Source organism: Nycticebus coucang, chromosome 18, assembly GCF_027406575.1.
Source record: "Nycticebus coucang isolate mNycCou1 chromosome 18, mNycCou1.pri, whole genome shotgun sequence".
NCBI lineage: Eukaryota > Metazoa > Chordata > Mammalia > Primates > Lorisidae > Nycticebus > Nycticebus coucang.
The window spans coordinates 59,614,230-59,634,084 of NC_069797.1; the positions used below are offsets into that span (position 1 = coordinate 59,614,230).

The window sequence follows — 19,855 nt, forward strand, 5'->3', positions numbered from 1 at the left end:
GACCCTTCTTGGATCCCCGCTGGGGTTGCAGAAACGCCTCTCTTGACCTTGCTCCTGGAGCACCGTTGCCTGGAGTTCAACCCTAACACCAGGGCCAAGTCCGAGGCCCTGGCGACCCCCCAAGTCTGGGTCCGTCGGGCCAATTTACCGGCCGGAACCTACCCGCCGTTGCCATGGTAATGGCGCGCTCACCGCGGGGACCCGTGGGGCCGCCTGGTACCGGAACCTGCGGGAGGGCTCTCGGGGATCCAGCCTTTCACTCGCGCGAGCGGCAGGGCCGGGGTCTGGGTGTGAGCTTGGTGGAGCCAGGAAACCTGGGCTTTAGTCAAGGTTGGTTATGGACGCGGCGGAGACGCGAGGAAAGCATTCTCTAACCGCGGTTTCCCTCTTGTCGCCTTCCTTCTCTCTTTGGAGGACTCTTATTCTTCCTTCCCAAGGAATTAAAATGTACCTCACACGTCCATCCCCTTTCCCCGCCCCCACCTTACCCAATCTGACCCTTAGACTTCCTGGCAAGGTACCTCTTTTAACTGTAGCTCTTGCTACTCTGGCGTCTGGGGTTAGGCACAACCCTTGGCTTTAGGTTTGACCCTCATCTGCTGGCTAGAAAAAGAAGGAACAATGGCCTTGGGCATCCTACCCTTTTGGAACCCTAGTTTTTGGGCGTGGGATTAGGTAGAAGGAAACCTGGCTTGATTTTCAGAAATAAGGCCATTGTGCTAGGCATGCTTGGATTTATGGTAGTTTCTCTTACACTTGACAAAGATTGTTCAGGTGAAACTTTTGGGATGCTACAAAATTGTAGGCCTGTGTGCACAGTTCTGAAGAACTGGCCTTACTTTCCTTAGCAGCCTTCCCTTTGCCTCCTTCCCCATCTTCCAGGATTAATGCAAATGGATCTGAGTGGATTATTTTACAGGAAAATATTTTTATTTTTACTTTTTTTTTTTTTTTGTAGAGACAGAGTTTCACTTTATGGCCCTGGGTAGAATGCCGTGGCATCACACAGCTCACAGCAACCTCCAACTCCCGGGCTTACGCGATTCTCTTGCCTCAGCCTCCCGAGCAGCTGGGACTACAGGCGCCCGCCATAACGCCCGGCTATTTTTTTGTTGCAGTTCTGCTGGGGCCGGGTTTGAACCCGCCACCCTCGGTATATGGGGCCAGCACCCTACCAACTGAGCCACAGGTGCCACCCTATTTTTACTTGTTTTAAGAGACAGGGTTTGGCTCCGCATCTGTGGCTCAGTGGCTAGGGCACCAGCCACATACACCGGAGCTGGCGGAACCCGGCCTGGGCCTGACAAACAACAATAACTACAACCAAAAATAGCTGGGTGGCTTGGTGCGGTAGCTCAGTGGTTATGGTGCCAGCCACTACACGGAGGGTGGCAGGTTCAAACCCGGCCTAGGCCAGTTAAACAACGACAACTGCAACAAAAAATAGCCGTTGTGGTGGGTACCTGTGGTCCCTGCTACTTGGGAGGCTGAGGCAAGAGAATCACTTGAACCCAAGAGTTTGAGGTTGCTGTGAGCTGTGACACCATGGCACTCTACCAAGGGCGACATAATGAGACTCTGTCTCAAACAAAAAAAAGGGCGGTGCCTGTGACTCGAAGGAATAGGGCGCTGGCCCCATATGCCAAAGGTTGCGGGTTCAAACCCAGCCCCGGCCAAAAACTGCAAAAAAAAAAAAAAAAATGACACAGTTTGTCTGCATTGCCCAGTCTGGGCTGAAGTGATTCTCCCACCTCAAGAGTCCAGAATAACTGGGATTAACAGGCATATACCACCATGCCTGGCTAAGAAAGTATTTTAGATCACTTAAGTCTTTAACTAAATTCCATTTCTTCTTATCCCTTATTTCTCACTCAGCAATAGCAAAATCCAAATAGAAAATAGTACACCTGATAGTCTTGTTAGTGTGGGGAAGAAGCGTAGTGAGGACAGAATGTACTTTCAAACGGTGTTTCTCCTCCAACCTCAATTGCTTTGTTTTCCTCTCAGGCATGCAGTTTGCAGAAGCTATTTGCTGTGGAAGAGGAGTTTGAAGATGAGGTAAGAAAATGTTAGTGATCAGAGGTGGCAGAGGAGGTCCTAAAATATAAACACTCAACCTGCACCAACTCCTTTTAGTTGGGTTGTTGTTTTTGTTTTTTGTTTACCAGAGACTGAGAAATGATGAGAAATATAAACGACCTACTTAACTGTGTTAGAAACAAACAACCAAACAGATGAGTTGCCTAATTATAATGCCTTTAAATTATAAAGGCCCTTTCCTGGAAGCTGTGTCATGTATATGATTAAATTCACCTTCGTGATGACATACCTGAGGTGGGGGGAAAAAACGTTTGTGGAGAAGCAGAATAGTGTAAGAGACAGCAGTTACCGGATAGCACCAGGCCTGGGTCACCAACTGGCTATGTGAACCAAGGCAAGTTACTGTATTTCTGGCCTTCCGTTTTCTTTTCTACAATATAAAGGATGTTCTTCTGCCTCAAATGTTCTTCCCTTCCTCTGTCTTCTCAGAAGATGAGGGTTGAGATTAGATCCCAAATTAGCAAATTAGAATTACCCTTTCTAGGCTGGGTGTGGTAGCTCACGCCTAATCCTAGCACTCTGGGAGGCCAAGGCAGGCGGATCACCTCAGCTCGCAGGTTCGACATGAGTCTGAGCCAGAGTGAGATCTCTTCTCTAAAAATAGCTGGGTGTTGGCTCGGTGCCTGTGGCTCAAGCAGCTAAGGTGCCAGCCACATACACCTGAGCTGGCAGGTTCGAATCCAGCCAGACAACAATGATGGCTGCAACTAAAAAAAAAAAAAATAGTTGAGGCATTGTGGCAGACGCCTGTAGTCCCAACTACTTGGGAGGCAGAGGGAGGAGAATTGCTTGAGCCCAAGGAGTTGGAGGTTGCTGTGAGCTGTGATGCCATGGCAATCTACCCAGGGCGACAGCTTGAGGCTCTGTCTCAAAAAAAAAAAAAAAAAATAACTGGGTGTTGTGGTGGGCGCCTGTAGTCCCAGCTACTTGGGAGGCTGAGGTAAGAGAATTGCTTGAGCCCAAAAATCTGAGGTTGGTGTGAGCTATGACGGCATGGCACTCTACCACAGGGCAACAAAGTGAGACTGTCTCCAAAAAAAAAAAAAGAAAAGAATCACCCTTTCTAGGCCCTGCTACAAACCAATTAAATCAGAATTTCTGGAGATGGCTCAGGCAGGGGTATTCAAATGTGCAACTAGAGATCACAACATCAGTGGTCTCTACAACTCTATTTCCATTCAGAACCAGTGGATATAGTTTCATCCAGAAGGCGAGAAATTGCAGCCTCAACTCTTTTTCTTTTTCTTTTTTTTCTCGAGACACAGTCTCACTTTGTCACTCTTGGTTGAGTGCTGTAGCGTCATAGCTCACAGCCACCTCAGATTCTTAGGCTCAAGCGATTCTCTTACCTCAGCCTCCCAAGTAGCTGGGACAACAGGAGCCCTCCACAACGCCTGGCTATTTTTAGAGGCGGGGTCTGACTCTGGCTCAGGCTGGTCTCAAACCTGTGAGCTCAGGCCATCCACCCACCTTGGCCTTCCTGAGTGCTGGGATTACAGGTGTGAACCACCACACCCGGCTAAGAGACAGGATTTAAGTGCATAAAGGCCAAAGAGAAAAATTAACCTGCCTGAGAATACAGCATGCATATACAAAAAGAATATAGCACCAACAGCTAGCCAAGCACCAACTTGGCCTCCGGATTCTAGTCTAATGTACATAAAAACTACTAAACAACATTTATAGAATAGAATTGTTTTATTTACCAGTGACAAACCATTGAAAATGTACTTTTTGCTTCCCAGTGCTTTGCCTAAAAAATTCCATTTAGAGGGCGGCGCCTGTGGCTCAGTGAGCAGGGCGCTGGCCCCATATACCGAGGGTGGAGGGTTCAAACCCGGCCCCGGCCAAACTGCAACAAAAAAATAGCCGGGCGTTGTGGCGGGCGCCTGTAGTCCCAGCTACTCGGGAGGCTGAGGCAAGAGAATCACTTAAGCCCAGGAGTTGGAGGTTGCTGTGAGCTGTGTGATGCCACGGCACTCAACTGAGGGCGATAAAGTGAAACTCTGTCTCAACAACAACAACAACAAAATTCCATTTAGAATTTGTTCACATGCCTAATTTGTGCTTGGTATGGTGGTGAATGCTGCACCAGGAACCTTTCTGGCAGCCTGAGCCCCACCCTTCTTTTCCTCTGAGGCTGTGGAGTTGAGGCTTGAAGGTAAAAATGGACTTTCCTTAGACTCTTAAAAATTGGTTTGTTTCTGGGTGGTGCCTGTGGCTTAGTGGGTAGGGCACTGGCCCCATATACTGAGGGTGGCAGGTTCAAACCCGACTCCTGCCAAACTGCAACAAAAAATAGCCGGGCGTTGTGGTGGGCACCTGTAGTCCAGCTAGTTGGGAGGCTGAGGCAAGAGAATCACCTAAGCCCAGGAGTTGGAGGTTGCGGTGAGCTGTGTGACACCACGGCACTCTACCAAGGGCAATAAACTTAGACTCTATCTCTACAACAAAAAAGAAAAAAAAATAGGGGTGGTGCCTGTGGTTCAGTGAGTAGGGTGCTGGCCCCATATACTGAGGGTGGTGAGTTCAAACCCAACCCTGGCCAAACTGCAACAATAAAAAAAAAAAAAATTGGTTTGTTCCATTCATTGAGGGTATAAGACATAGTGACAAGCCAGGTGCAGTGGCTCATGCCTATAATTCTAGCATTCTGGGTGGTTGAGGCAGGAGGATCCCTTAAGCTCAGGAGTTCGAGACCCTGTCTCACTAAAAATAGAAAAAATTAGCCGGGCATTGTGGCAGGTGCCTGTAGTCCCAGCTACTGAAGAGGCTGAGGCAGGAGATGGCTTGAATTCAGGAATTTGAGATTGCTGTGAGCTACGCTGATGCCACAGCACTCTAACCTGGGGCAGGCAAAAACTGTCTCAAAAAAAAAAGGGGGGGGCGGTTCCTGTGGCTCAAGGAGTAGGGCACCAGCCCCATATACTGTGTGTGGCGAGTTCAAGCCCGGCCCTGGCCAAAAAACTGCAAAAAAAAGAAAAAAGGGCTCGATGCCTGTAGGTCAGCAGCTAGGATGCCAGCCACATACACTGGAGCTGGCGGGTTTAAACCCAGCCCGGGCCTGCCAAACAACAATGACATCTACAACTGAAAAATAGCCAGGCACTGTAGTGGGCACCTGTAGTCCCAGCTAGGTGAGAGGCTGAGGAAAGAGAATCACTTAAGCCCAAGACTTTGAGGTTGCTGTGAGCTGTGATGCCATGGCACTCTACCAAGAGTGACATAGTGAGACTCTGTCTCAAAAAAAAAAAAGCAGAAACACAGTGGTAGGAACAAAGATGAGTTGTAGTCATTTATGAAATTACTTAGCCTGAGTCTCAGTTTCTGCATCCATAAAGTAAGAGTAAGAATAGTGCTTATCCATAGGGCCATCATGGGAATTAATTGAAAGAATTATTAAAAATTGCTTACATGGGTAGCACTTGTGGCTCCAGGAGTAGGGCAGCAGCCCCATATACCAGAGAGATGGTGGGTTCAAACCCGGCCAAAAACTGAAAAAAAAAAAAAAAAAAAAAAAATTGCTTACATGGTATCCAGTGAGGTTTCAAATATTAGTTGTCTTGGTTATTACTTGGGAATTTGATTTTTGGTTGTTTTATTTTTTAGAGACAGAGTCTCACTTTGTCGCCCTTGTGCCATGGTGTCACAGCTCACAGCAACCTTCAGTTCTTGGGCTTAGGCAATTCTCTTGCCTCAGCCTCCCAAGAAGCTGGGACCACCACAACGGCCGGCTATTTTTTTTTGTTTTTGCAGTTTGGCCAGGGCTGGGTTTGAACCCGCCACCCTCGGTATATGGGGCCAGTGCCCTACTCACTGAGCTACAGGCACCGCCCCTTGATTTTGGTTTTATAAATAATTCAGAACTGCCAGCTTTGTCAAGGAGATGTATCCTTGTCTTTGTCTTTCAGCTTTGGAGAGGTGTGATTATAGGCTGAAAAAGTGACTGTTAAAGTGACCCTCTTGGGTCTTACAGGGTAATTTTAGGACTAGTAGACTGTCAATGAAATTAGAGCAAAGAACTCTAACAGCTCAAGTTTCTTTTTCCCAAAAATGGCAGACCAGTCTCTTTCCCCCTTCCAAAAGCAGGTGACATCATGTCCGAGAGTAAGCTCTTTAGGAGAAAAGGGATCCATCAACCTCTAGGGTCATCAGGATTTTATTACTGCTATAATTCTGATGATTGTTGTTATTGCTAAATACTAAGCTGGTCCTGTTGGAATGTGGCACACTCTTGAAAATACACGAACAGGAAAACACCTTTCTCTAGCCAAGACAATTCATTGCGGCATCAGGGGCTGAGGATGGAGGGGACCTTCCTGTCAGTTAAATCAGCAGTTCTGACTCAAAACACTCTCAGAACAGGTCTGTTGTTCTTGAAGGTGTCAATCTCACATTGCTTCCCAACTGGAATCTATACTTAATTTAACTTGCCTGAAAAGCTATATTTAACTTCTGCCTATTTTGCTGGCTCTACAGCCTCTCTGGCTTACACTGTAAATGTACGTGTGTGTGTTTTGCACACAAGTATATGTTGGGAGTAAGGAGTGGGCTAAGGATGGGCACCATGATCAGCTGGATAGATCCCTGTTGAATAGCTTGGAGATAAGAAAGCTAGTCTCCTTGAGGTGAGGTGTGACCTTGGGTGATTTGTCTGACTCCTTGGTACACCTGCATCTCCTACTGTCCTCCCCTAACTGCCCCCTCCAAGCCCCCACTTTGAGACTGAATAAAGAGAGAGAAGCTACCCGAGGACTTAGCCTTAGAGTGTTTCTGATAGAAGCTTAGTGGTAAGCTCATGGATGAGGTGAAAAGTGGTAAGAGGCACCACCATTGCCTTCCATGCCTTGGTTTACTTGCTTGCATGTATCTACACACGTACTTGCCACATCTCTGAACAGTAAGGGTATTTCTCGATTTCTACCTGCCAAGACTCTGTCTCTGTTTCCTTTTAGGATTTCTTATCTGCTGTGGAAGATGCAGAAAACCAGTTTGCTGGCTCACTGCCTGTGAATGCTGGGCTCCTGAGAGCTGTCTCTTCTAGGCCACGGGAGACTGTGCAGGCGCAGTCCTCAAGGCCGCTGCCATTACACTCCAGTGTTCTTTCAGAAGGTTTGGGCCTGCCAGCCCTGGGACCCTGCCTCCCTGTTTCCAGCATGACCAAGGCCATCAGCCACCCACCTTGCACAGGAATAGCCCCTCTAAGGCCTGTCTCCACTTCCAGCAGCTGGACCGGCATTCAGAGAGGAGCAACACTGACAGAGGTGCTCAGAGAGCCAGCGAGGCCCCAGTCCTCAGTACCACACCCCCTAGTCACCTTTGAGAGTCAACAACAGTGGATTGGTGGCTTTGAGGGGCCTGAACAAGATGAATTTGATAAGGTCCTGGCAAGCATGGAGCTGGATGGGCCAGATACGGAACTGGAACTTGGAGTTAACAATGAGGCCACTCAAACCCTGCCTGCCCAGCAGCAGCAGGAGAATCCAACTTTGGCTAAAAAAGCCCAGGTAGTTGATCTGAGCGGATCTTGCTGGAGGGGCCCCATGCCTGCCACTCACATAGCAGGTATTATGTCAGCCCAGGATAAGCCTCTAGGTCCTAATGTCCACTATGGGACTCCACAGCCCTGCTTGAGACCAGGTGTTATGGGTAACCTTCCTGACCCAACTTCCTCAACCGTTCCCTCTCAACAACCCCACTGGGAAGGATGTCCACAAGGTCCCCCTATACGAGCACCCCAGCCTCTTCAAGTTGTTGGAGGGCCTATTCAGAGCAGCCCTCAAAATCAGTTACCTAGTAGGCCATTTCATTCTCCAAGTGTCTGGTCAAGCGGCTCATCTCATTTTCCCAGACCTCAAACCTCAAACTCCAGCTGTTCTACTACTTCAAGGACTAGTTCTGGGTTACTTCTTCCGAGGCACTTACAACTCGGAGCTCTAGTGTCTTCTGTTAAGTCTCCTCTTGGCACCACAAAAGGTCTCCATTCCTCCCTGGTACCCCAAGGAGCTCTGCAGGCACCCATGGTCACCAACCACCTGGTGCAGCTGGTCTCTGCTGCCAATCGGACACCCCAGCAGACCACCCATCCCTCCACCCGAGCCAAAGCACGACGCTTCCCTGGCCCAGCAGGGATCCTGCCTCACCAGGTGAGTCACCTGGCTCCCCAAGATGTCACCTGGCTCCCTTAGCAAGGGACAGAAGGAGGGTTCCAATACCATCCAGCCCTAGACTGTCTTCCCTCCTGGAGGGGAGGAAGGAGGGCAGTGAAGGGAGAAAGGATTTCCAAAGCTGCAGAAGAGTCAGAAGAAGTGGGAAGGAAGAATTGAATTCTTGAAAGTCCACCATGAGAGAGGTACTTAAGGTTCTGAGAACTTCACAGTTTTCACACATTTGTTGAGCACCATTTACTTATATTTGCTAAGGACTTGTGTGTTGAGCAGTTTGCTTGGAACTAAGAATATGTGAGATGGCTCAGTGCCTATGGCTCAAGCGGCTAAGGCGTCAGCCACATACACCTGAGCTGGTGGGTTCGAATCCAGCCTTGGCCTGCCAAACAACAATGATGGCTGCAACCAAAAAAAAAAAAAAAGATAGCTGGGCGTTGTGGCAAGCGCCTGTAGTCCCAGCTTCTTGGAAGGCAGAGGCAGGAGAATTGCTTGAGCCCAGGAGTTGGAGGTTGCTGTGAGCTGTGATGGCACAGCACTCTACCCAGGGCTACAGCTTGAGGTTCTGTCTCAAAAAAAATAGAATATGTGAGATTTTAAAAAGAAAAAGTTCCATAGCCCGGAACTTTTGTAAGTTAGCTCCTGTAGTCCTAGCTACTTGGGACACTGAGATGGGCAGATTGCTTGAGCTCAGGAGTTGAAGACCACCCTGAGTAAGAGCATGATCCCGTCTCTACCAAAAATAGAAAAACCAGGCTCTGCACTGGCCACATGCACCGGGGCTGCTAAACAACGATGACAACAACAACAACAAAATAGCCAGACATTGTGGCAGGCACTTATTGTCTCAGCTACTTGGGAGGCGGAGGCAAGAGAATTGCTTACACCAAGAGTTTGAGGTTGCTGTGAGCTGTGATGCCACAGCACTCTACCAAGGGCGACAAAGTAAAACTATCTCAAAAAAAAAAAGCAAACAACAAAAATAGGTTCTGCGCCTGTGGCTCAAGCAGCTAAGGTGCCAGCCACATACACCTGAGCTGGCGGGTTCAAATTCAGCCCAGGCCCGCCAAACAGCAATGGCAGCTGCAACCAAAAAATAGCCAGGTGTTGTGGCAGGCGCACAGCTGTACTCCCAGCTATTTGGTAGGCTGAGGCAGCAGGATTGCTTGAGCCCAGGAGTTTGAGATTGCTGTGAGCTAGGCTGATCCCATGCACTCTAGCTCAGGGGATAGAGTAATAAACTCTGTCTCGAAAAAGAAACAGCTCAAGTCCTAAGGAGCTTAATAGTGAAATGGCAGAAACAGATGGAACTAATGATTATGTACAAAGTGCACCATGTAATTTGGGATCATTTCCTGGGGCTGGGGAGACACTGTGCTTTGGGCCTGCTGATTAGGCTTTGGATGGGTATGTAGGGGGTTAACAGGTGTGTGTGGGGTCAGCTATGCTCTGAGGATGGTCCAGGGATGGGAAGACTGGAAGAGCATGCGCAGAGACACACTGGCCTGAGAGTGAGGTGCTCTCAGAGCCGTAGAACAATTCATTGTGGCCAGCATGTGTGGTCACTGGGGAAGTTGGGGCCAAAAGGGAGACAGGGCCCTGCTGTAAGTTTGGATTTAAGCAGTGTAGGAGGAACAGATGCATAGAACTAGCCTTGGCTCAGATCCCAGAGAAATGGACTCGGACGATCTGGTCTGGCTTTGATAGGTATATCCTCTTCCTCTTGTTTGAAAGAAGTTTGGAACAATTTCTGCCTGTTATTTGCTCTTCCCTTGCACTTTATGAGAAGTTCAAGAAGGCCTTCTAGATTGCTTCTGTGCTGTATCTCCCTGGGGAGCAGGGTTCAGGCCCTGAGAAGGGTCTTGGGGAAAGCTACCCCTTTGCTCATCATAGTCCTTTCTATTTGGGTCACTACCCTGGTCAGGCAGCTCTGGGTTTTGCTTCAACTTCTTCACAATCCCAAAACAATCCACGAAGTGTCTTTTTTGAGCTGCCAAAGAGGCTCTTGAGACTGTTAGGAGCAATGTAGTATGTGTTAATTGTCCATGATAGTTTCCTGAACTCATTATGTAACCCAGACAAAAAGCTGTACTTGTAAATAACAGCTGCTGAGCTTGCTCTCACCTTCTTCTCTCCTCATAGCATAGTGGAAATAATCTAGAGGCGATCATGGTTTCCACACCCCAGACTCCGACTCATGGTGCTTTGGCTAAGTTCCGGACAGAGGTAACTTATTCCATGCAAATGTTAACTTCCTGAGCATCATTTGAGAGTAAAGGACTTCCCTGCATGCTTGAGGAATTTATAACCAGAGCTAGTGCTGCTAGTCCTGTTCGCTGGTGTTACACACCAAAGGGCATTTAGGGATTGGGCACAGTGGCTCATACCTGTAATCCTAGCAATTTGTGAGGCTGAACTGGGAGATTGGCACTTCTGGCCTCAATCCTTCTACCACTTTGGAAGGCTTGTGGCCAGGAATTTGAGACCAACTTGAGTAAAACAGTGAGACCTCGTATATAAAAAGTATAAAAATTAGCCAGTCATGTTGTCATGTACCTATAGTTGGAGCTACTTGGGAGACAGGTAAGAGGATCACTTGAACTCAGGAGTGTGAAGTTGCGGTGAGCTATGATGACACCACCATATTCCAGCCACAGTGACAGTGAGGCCCTGTCTTTTTTTTTTTTTTTTTGGCCAGGCTGGGTTTGAACCCGCCACCTCCGGCATATGGGACCGGCGCCCTACTCCTTGAGCCACAGGGGCCGCCCGGGGCCCTGTCTTAAGAAGCTGGAGTGGGAGAGCGTGGGGGGTGCATTTAGGGAAGGCACTTGGAGGAAGCAGCAATTTTATTGGCATAAAGCAAGGCCTATCCTGGCTCGGCACCCGTAGCTCAGGTGGCTAACGTGCCAGCCATATACACCAGAGCTGGTGGTTTGAATCCAGCCTGGGCCCGCCAAACAGTGACCCAACTATGACCAAAAAAATAGCTGGGCATTGTGGCAGGCGCCTGTAGTCCCACCTACATGGAAGGCTGAGGGAAGAGAATCGCTTAAGCCTAGGAGTTAGAAGTTGCTGTGAGCTGTGATGCCATGGCACTCTACCCAGGGCGACAGCTTGAGGCTGTCTCAAAAAAAAACAACAAGGCCTGTCCTAATGCCAGCCAGGCATTATCCTATGCCATGGGTCAGACTTCTTTCCCACATAAGAAATAAAGGCCCAGGACAGCACCCATAGCTCAGTGAGTAGGGTGCCGGCCACATATACCAAGGCTGGCAGGTTTGAGCCCAGCCCGGGCCTACTGTACGATAATGACAACTGCAACCAAAAAATAGCTAGGTGTTGCGGCAGGCACCTATAGTCCCAGCTACCTGGGAGGCTGAGGCAAGAGAATCACTTAAGCCCAGGAGTTGAAGGTTGCTGTGAGCTGTGATGGCACGGTACTCTACCAAGGGCGACATAGTGACACTCTGCCTCAAAAAAGAAAAAAAAACGAAAAGAAAAGAACTGACCCAGCTAGCTCCATCTTCCCCAGGGGAGGAGCATGTAATAAGTATTAAGAGATTCTATTTCGGGAGCCCTTCTCCTGTTTCTGGGAACTGAGCTGGGAAGGATCTCAGTCGTGCTTCCAGTGGGTTCCCTTTTGGTAGCTGAGACCCAGCTTCCCTCCTTCCTGGGTTCTGGTTGACCTGCCCTGCTGAGACCTACTTTTGCTTTTTGACTCTATCCATTGTTTTTCTCTTTGCTGCACCTCCCCAGATCTGCCAGTCCATTTCAGATGCAAAGCAGTAAATACCTGGATTCAAAGCATGTATTTATTTTTTATTTATTTATTTTTTTTTTTGAGACAGAGCCTCAAGCTGTCACCATGGGTAGAGTGCTATGGCATCACAGCTCACAGCAACTCCTGGGGTTAAGCAATTTTCTTGCCTCAGCCTCCCAAGTAGCTGGGACTATAGGTACCCACCACAATGCCCGACCATTCCTTTTTTTTTTTGGTTGTTGTTGTCATTGTTGTTTGGCAGGCCCAGGCTGGATTTGAACCTGCCAGCTCTGGTGTATGTGGCTGGCGCCTTAGCCGCTTGAGCTACAGGCGCTGAGTCCAAAGCATGTAGTAATAATATAAGAAGGTTCTGGGCAGCAGTTGTGGCTGAGTGAGTAGGGCGCCGGCCCCATATACCAAAGGTGGCAGGTTTGAACCCGGCCCCAGCCAAACTGCAGTAAAAAGTAGCTGGGCATTCTGGTGGGCACCTATAGTCCCAGCTCCTCAGAAGGCTGAGGCAAGAGAATCGCCTAAGACCAAGAGCTGGAGGTTGCTTTGAGCTGTGACGCCAGGGCACTCTACTGAGGGCAACAAAGTGAGACTGTGTCCCTAAAAATAAATAAATAAATAAAAATATAAGAAGGTTATTGGTTAAAGGCAGAGGCTTCCCAAGTAAAATATGACTGGTTTCAAAATATCTGGAAGCCTAGAAATGTATGTGGGGAATCCCTACCACTAAGGCTTTTTGAGTTTATTGCAAGAGACAAGCATGAATAGTCTTTTGCTTCAATGTAATTAAAGTAAGGATTTGATTTAAAAAAAAAAACACACCTTTGCTGTAGCTGCTCAATGGAAGATAAGACATGCAGCAAGATTTCACATACCATTTTTTGGCCTTGAAGGTAAAAGAGAAGAGAGACTGTGGCCCCCATGCTCTGGTTTTCCCCAGGGGATTTGTCTTTCCTCTCCCCCTCCTCCTAGGGTCCGTAGCAAGGCAGACCCATTAATGTGCTTCCCCCTCTACTCTGCCGTACCAGATTGTTGCTAGTTCCCAGGCATCAGTGGAGGAGGATTTTGGGCGAGGGCCCTGGCTGACCATGAAATCTGCCCTGGGCGTGGATGAGAAAGATCCCACCTGCTTCCTCTGTACCTATAGCATTGTTATGGTGCTGCGGAAGGTAAGGGTTGTGGGCACTGAGACCTAAGAAAAGACCATATTTCTCTCTTTTGCCAACCTATTGCCCTACTTCACCTTAGGAAAGGGTATCTGTTTGCTCCCTTTCTCCAGCCTGCCTGGGCAGCAGCATGAAGCCCCTTTGGTTGCATCTTCTACTCACCCACCTTTCCACTGTCATCCACAGTATGGGCTCAGGCTGAAGGAGGAGAAAGGGGTATAGACCCTGGATGGGGTGGGTAAGCACACTGCCCCTATCAGGGCTCCCCAGTGTCAAGGGCCATATGCAGATACAGCCTAGTATCTGTGCCAACATGTCTCTGCGGCCTACCAGGATGGAACGCTTTATAAATACATATGCACAAAAGGAAAGAGGCAGGCGGAGAAATGAGGGCCCTGCCATCTTCTCTGCCAGAGAGAGGTGGGATGTGCCCTTCAAACTGGCCCTCTGCCTTCCACAAGAAAGGTCATTACCACACCTGTACTGTCCCCTCCTGTCCCCTGGTTGCCCTGGTACACTTGGGGACCTGAGAAGTTACAGGGAGGCCATGGCTGGCTCTGTGAATGCCTCTCCTTGTAAGCAGGCAGCCCTGAAGCAGCTTCCTAGAAACAAGGTCCCCAACATGGCGGTGATGATCAAGTCTCTGACTCGGAGCACGATGGATGCCAGTGTGGTTTTCAAGGACCCTACCGGTAAGGAATTAGGTCCTGGGATTGTCTAACGAGTGGCCTCTATTGAGGCTAGGAGATGAGAAATCACACAGTCCATTTGCAGATGGGTAGATTGAGGCAGTGAACAGCCCCCTTCCCTATCAGGGCCCAGACTAGTTGCTGTGCTGCCTTTACCCTGAAACTGTTGGGCCATGTGGTATTTGCAGGAGAAATGCAGGGGACATTGCACAGATTGCTGCTGGAAACACGCCAGAACGAGCTGAAGCCTGGCTCAGTGCTGCTGCTGAAGCAGGTATGGGGAGCTGCTCTCTATCCACCACTGGGAGAGAGCCCCCAAGCTGTCCCATTTCCTTACCCATCCATCTATTTACCGGTCTGGCTGCCTTCTGTCCCAGCACCCAGGCTCGGAGTGGCTGAGCTATTGCTAGGTGTTGGTGTGAAAAGCTGAGGGAAGGCCTGTGGCCCTTAAACCAGCTCCCATTCTTTGGGGTGGACGGGGATGCAGGGTTGTGTTGATGAGGAGGGTATAGTGAGTGGTGGCTATCTGGCAACACGCAGTATGCCATCAGGACATTGGCTTTCCCCTCCCTCGACTCCAGATTGGTGTGTTTTCTCCTTCGCTCCGAAATCACTACCTCAATGTGACGCCCAACAACCTGGTCCACATTTACAGCCCAGATTCTGAGGATGGGAACTACAAGCCATCTCAGCCCTACCCCAAGGTAAGAGAAGCAGGATGGAACAGGGGCTGGTAGAGCCCTCCTTCTTTCTGCATCTTTTTTTTTTTTTTTTTTTTGTCTTTGTGACAGAGTCTCAATCACCCTGGGTAGAGTGCCATGGCATCATAGCTCACAGCAACCTGAAACTGTTGGGCTCAAGTGATCCTCTTGCCTCAGCCTCCCAAGTAGCTGGGACTACAAGCACCCAGCAGAATGCCTGGCTAGTTTTTCTATTTTTAGTAGAGATAGAGGTCTCACTTTTTTGCTCAGGCTGGTCTCGAACTCCTGAGCTCAGGCATTCAACCTGTCTCGGCCTCCCAGGGTGCTAGGATTATAGGTGTGCGCCACTGCCCCGCCTGCATCTTCTGATTCCTTCCTCTCCTCTACCCTGAGGAGCAGAGGCGTGAAAGGGGCTAGTGCCCTGAGCTGAAGAGGTGCCTTTGGGGACAGGACTATCTCTTCCTGTCCCTGGTCCAGCCGCTTGCCAGACGGCTCAGTAATAATACCTAGAGGAACAGCTGGCTTCTTGGTGATCCTCAAGTGTCTGATGGCAGGCTTGAACATCTGAGAGGATTGAGTCACTTGAGAACTAACTGAGTTAAGCAAGAGGGAGCCTGCACCGAACCCTGGTAGAGGCGCCCCCTTTTGGAACAAAGGCCAGCATTTGGTATCTTTTAGGAGATAAGGATAAACCCACGTAGCTCCACTTGAGAGCCAGTGCAGAGTCTGGGCTTGACTTGTCCACCCTCACCCTTCTTGGGATCCTGGTGTGGGGTCAGGAGACCTGGGTCTCAACTCAGTTCTGCTGATAATTTGTACTGTGACCTCAGGCAAGCCCTGTCCCCTCCCCTGCTGCTGTTTCATCCCTAGGAGTGCATTAGACTTGACCTCTGGTTACCTTAGAGCTCTGGCTCCAACTTTCCACTTCCATTTCCCTTATCTTTCTCTTAACCTTTCCACATTCTCTCTCTTTTTTTTTTTTTTTTTTTGCAGTTTTTGGCTGGGGCTGGGTTTGAACCCACCACCTCTGGCATATGGGGCCGGCGCCCTACTCTGTTGAGCCACAGGCACCACCCTCCACATTCTCTCAAAATCACTCCACTTCCTAAAAATAATGTTTTTGTTTCTTTTAAATTTCAAATTATCCATGCTCATTTACATAAATTGAAATGACATAAAATGAACAAAAAATGAAACTCACCCTTCCTCACACTTACCTCCCTAGGGCAAACCATAATCAATGGTTTATTTACCAATTTTAATTACATGCTCATATATTAGCTAATTTAGGGATTGTTAACAGCTAATTTTTAATCCCAGGCTTACTCCTTAATATATTTGTGAATGGCTTCTTTATTTTCTGCTTTAGATTCCCTAGATTCTCCCTAGATTCCCTGAAACATTAAATACCAACAGAATTAGGCAAGAAAATCGGCCAAAAAAAGATTTGTTTTATGTTTTGTTTTCTTAAATTACCTACTGTTTTGGTGTTTGGCGTTTCAGCTCCCTCCCCTTAGCATGGGCCTGGGTAACTGACTGGGCCTTATCAGATTCTCCATCATGTCTCTTTCCTGAGGCCCCACCTATTTCTTTGAGGTTGTCTGGGTAGAGGTGGTACCTTCCAGAGGGATTTTGGGAGCACAGGCATTGGTAACCAGATCTTCTGTCCCCAGGATTCAGGAAGCTTCCATGACAGCCTCCAGCACGATGTGGCTACAAAGCCTGGGAAAAGCCTCAGAACAGCACAGAACCCAGAGGCAGGAGAAGAACTCCCAGAAGCAGGTAAAGCAGTTGGCCCACTCGGGAGCAAGACATTCTCCTTCCATTTCCTCTTGAATAACTCAGCCTGTATCTTCCTGGCTACATTCTTGTTCCTCTTTTTGTGAATCTTGGATCTTATATATCTTATAGAATGCAAATCTGGTATCTTATTTGGCAAGGCTACAGACTGAGTTAACAGTGTGATAAGGGTCACAGAAAGTGTGAACAACAGGTCTTCTGCGTTTCCAGGTCATGTGCTACTAGCCACAGTGGGAAGCATCACCATCCTCTGCCCAAATGGACAGGCCCTATCTTTGCACCACACTTTGAGTTCTCTGTGGGTTGATGACCAGATCACAAAGGCTGATTCCCAAGCAGAAAATAGAATTCTTGCTCAGGCTGGTCCTAAACTCCTAAGCCCAAGCAGTTCACCCACCTTCGCCTCCCAGAGTGCTGCGATTACAGGCATGAGCCACAGAATCCAGTCATCTTTTTTTTTTTTGGCCGGGGCTAGGTTTGAACCCGCCACCTCTGGCATATGGGACCGGCGCCCTACTCCTTGAGCCACAGGAGCCACCCATCCATCTTTTTTTTTTTTTTTTTGTAGAGACAGAGTCTCACTTTATGGCCCTCTGTAGAGTGCCGTGGCCTCACACAGCTCACAGCAACCTCCAACTCCTGGGCTTAAGCGATTCTCTTGCCTCAGCCTCCCGAGTAGCTGGGACTACAGGCGCCCGCCACAACGCCCGGCTATTTTTTGGTTGCAGTTCGGCCGGGGCCGGGTTTGAACCTGCCACCCTCGGTATATGGGGCCGGCGCCTTACCCACTGAGCCACAGGCGCCGCCCCCACCCATCTATCTTTAATTTTTTATTTCAGAAATTCAATTCTGACTGGCCCAAAGTTCTTGGGAGTAGGGGTAGATATCTCATACTAACCAATTCACAAAATACCAATAGATAAATCACAAAGCCCATTTATTTGTATCCTATGAAAAAGCACTGGCCAGGTGCGGTGACTCACACCTATAATCCTAGCACTTTGAGAGGCCTTGGTGGGTGGATTGTCTAAGCAGGAATTTGAGAGCAGCCTGAGCTAGAGTGAGACCCCATCTCTAAAAATAGCCATGTTGTGGCAGGCACCTGTAGTCCCAACTGCTTGGGGGAGGCTGAGGCAAGAGGATCGCTTGAGCCCAAGAGTTTGAGGTTGCTATGAGCTATGACACCAGGGCACTCCACCAAAGGCAACAAAGTGAGACTCTTGTCTCAATAAAAAAAAAAAAGAAAGAAAAAGCACCTGCCCCTTACGCTGGAATCTTGCGTTGTCTGGGAACCTGCACTCTCTCCTCAAAAATAAGCTTGATGGGGCGGCACCTTTGGCTCAAAGGAGTAGGGTGCCGACCCCATATGCCAGAGGTGGCGGGTTCAAACCCAGCCTTGGCCAAAAAACTGCAATAAAAATAAAAATAATGGGGCGGTGCCTGTGGCTCAAAGGGGTAGGGCGGCAGCCCCATATGCCAGAGGTGGCAGGTTCAAACCTAGCGCCGGCCAAAAACTGAAAAAAAAAAAAGAAAAGCTTGATGACAGGCCAAACTGTTGGCAGAAAGTTGCTGGTAGTCATGCAGAGTTGCCTATAGAATATTAGGACTGGTGTCATCTCTCCAGTGTAGGGAAAGACTTGCTGAGCAGGCAGCTGCGAGTGGTGGCGGCACAGGGCTAGAGGCAGAAATACTAATTCTTACTCTGGTTTCCAGTTTCCTAGGCACACGCTGACTGCCGTTCCCCTTCATTTCACATAGTATTTCTACAAACAGGCACAATATAGCTAGCATGGGACATTTTTTCTTTTTCTTTTCTTTTTATTTTTTATAGAGACTCTGTCTCACTTTATCGTCCTTGGTAGGGTGCCGTGGCATCACACAGCTCACAGCAACCTCCAACTCCTGGGCTTCCGAGTAAGCTGGGACTACAGGCGTCCGCCATAACGCCTGGCTATTTTTTTGTTGCAGTTTGGCCAGGGCTGGGTTTGAACCCGCCTCCCTCAGGATATGAGGTCGGTGCCCTACTCACTGAGCCACAGGCGCCGCCCGGACATTTTTTCTTACACACAAATTCTAGTCCTATTTCCCTGAGTATAGTGCTGGTTGCCATAATTAAATTTTGAATACTCCCAAACTACCGTCTAATTTCCCGGAATTCCAACAGCAATGTTTATCATGTGCTCTTGCCACACTTGGAGTTGGGCTCTTAGGTGTAGCTTATAGACAATCTGATTTACTCACAGGGCTTCCTGATCTCACCCAGTAAGTGGGAGTTTTCTAATTGGCAGCAATGTCTCTGGTTCACCTTGGGCAAGTTGTTTTGCCTCTTTAAACCCTGTTCTCACAGGTAAAGTGTGGCTTATAAGAGGAACTACCATGAGCTCTGCTCTATGAAGGATTATTGAGAGCAAGTGCTCAGTGTTAGCTGCCAGGTTTATGAAAATGCTATCAGTAGGGATTACTAAGGTCAGCACTGTGACCAAGTTCTTGGACATAAGCATCACATCTAAGAACACAGGAACAGTTACTATCATTCTCTAAGCCCACATAGGTACTTTGGGCAAGGGGGTGATGGTATCTCTCACTGTCAGATGAGAAACTAGATTAATAACTGTGTGATTCTGAACATAATTGATGGCTTTTTCCAGCCTTCTGTCTCTCTCCATCTGGCAAGAGAATTGTGTTAGGGGACCTCTGAAAGCCTTCCTGCTTGTTACTATGACTCTGCATGGAAGCAGAGGAACCACTGAGGCCTAGGGGCATCTTCTCTCTCACCAGAATGGCCCCAGGATCATGCCCCTGCCACTGTTGTGCATGGATACCTGGGGAGCAGAGAGAGATGGAGGTCAGGCCAGCCTGTCTACTGCACATTGCCCGAGAGAGGCCTCCCTGGTTATGCAACCAGCTCGGGCCCTCCTGAAGGGCAGGAGCTTTGGACTTGAGGCACTCCAAATCCTAATGTTGTCACTAAGGCTACCTCCCCATTCCCCTCTCTGCAGATGACCTGGATGGACTCCTGAGTGAGCTCCCTGAGGACTTCTTCTGTGGAACCAACAGTTGGAACTGCCCCAAGGCAGGACATCCACAGTAACCAGGCAGCCTCTGGGTGTGCCTGATCATATCCAAGGGAGAAAAGAAGACCAGCATGCCTGGAGATTAGACAAAGCTCAGGGCTTCTGTGCTCACTCCCACCCTGGATGGTTTCCCTGAGAACTTCCTCTGTGTATTATTCCTTTTTTTCCTGCCAACAGGAAAGATGCGTCACCTTCAGTGTCACTCTCCTGCCTTAGTTTAACTTTAGAGGTATCTGACCTGGCTTCCTTGTCCCTTTACTCTTTAATTCTCAGTCAGCAGCAGAGCCATACCACAGCAATGGCAACCTGCCCCTCTAGACAGGGAAGCAACATACTCAGATTACCCTCTGCTTTGTCTCTTTAGACCTGTGGCTTCCCAGCTCACCTTTGCC

The 19,855-nt window shown here is 48.8% G+C and overlaps 1 protein-coding gene across 1 annotated transcript; it reads left to right on the forward strand.

The window, feature by feature from the left end:
• On the forward strand, positions 1–19,855 carry HROB (homologous recombination factor with OB-fold). The gene is made up of 10 exons (XM_053569355.1): positions 1–176; positions 2,008–2,058; positions 7,056–8,246; positions 10,407–10,490; positions 13,062–13,202; positions 13,783–13,891; positions 14,077–14,162; positions 14,470–14,592; positions 16,263–16,371; positions 19,389–19,855. The coding sequence occupies exons 1-10, from the start codon at positions 174–176 to the stop codon at positions 19,478–19,480; spliced, it is 1,989 nt and encodes a 662-aa protein (XP_053425330.1). The 5' UTR covers positions 1–173; the 3' UTR covers positions 19,481–19,855.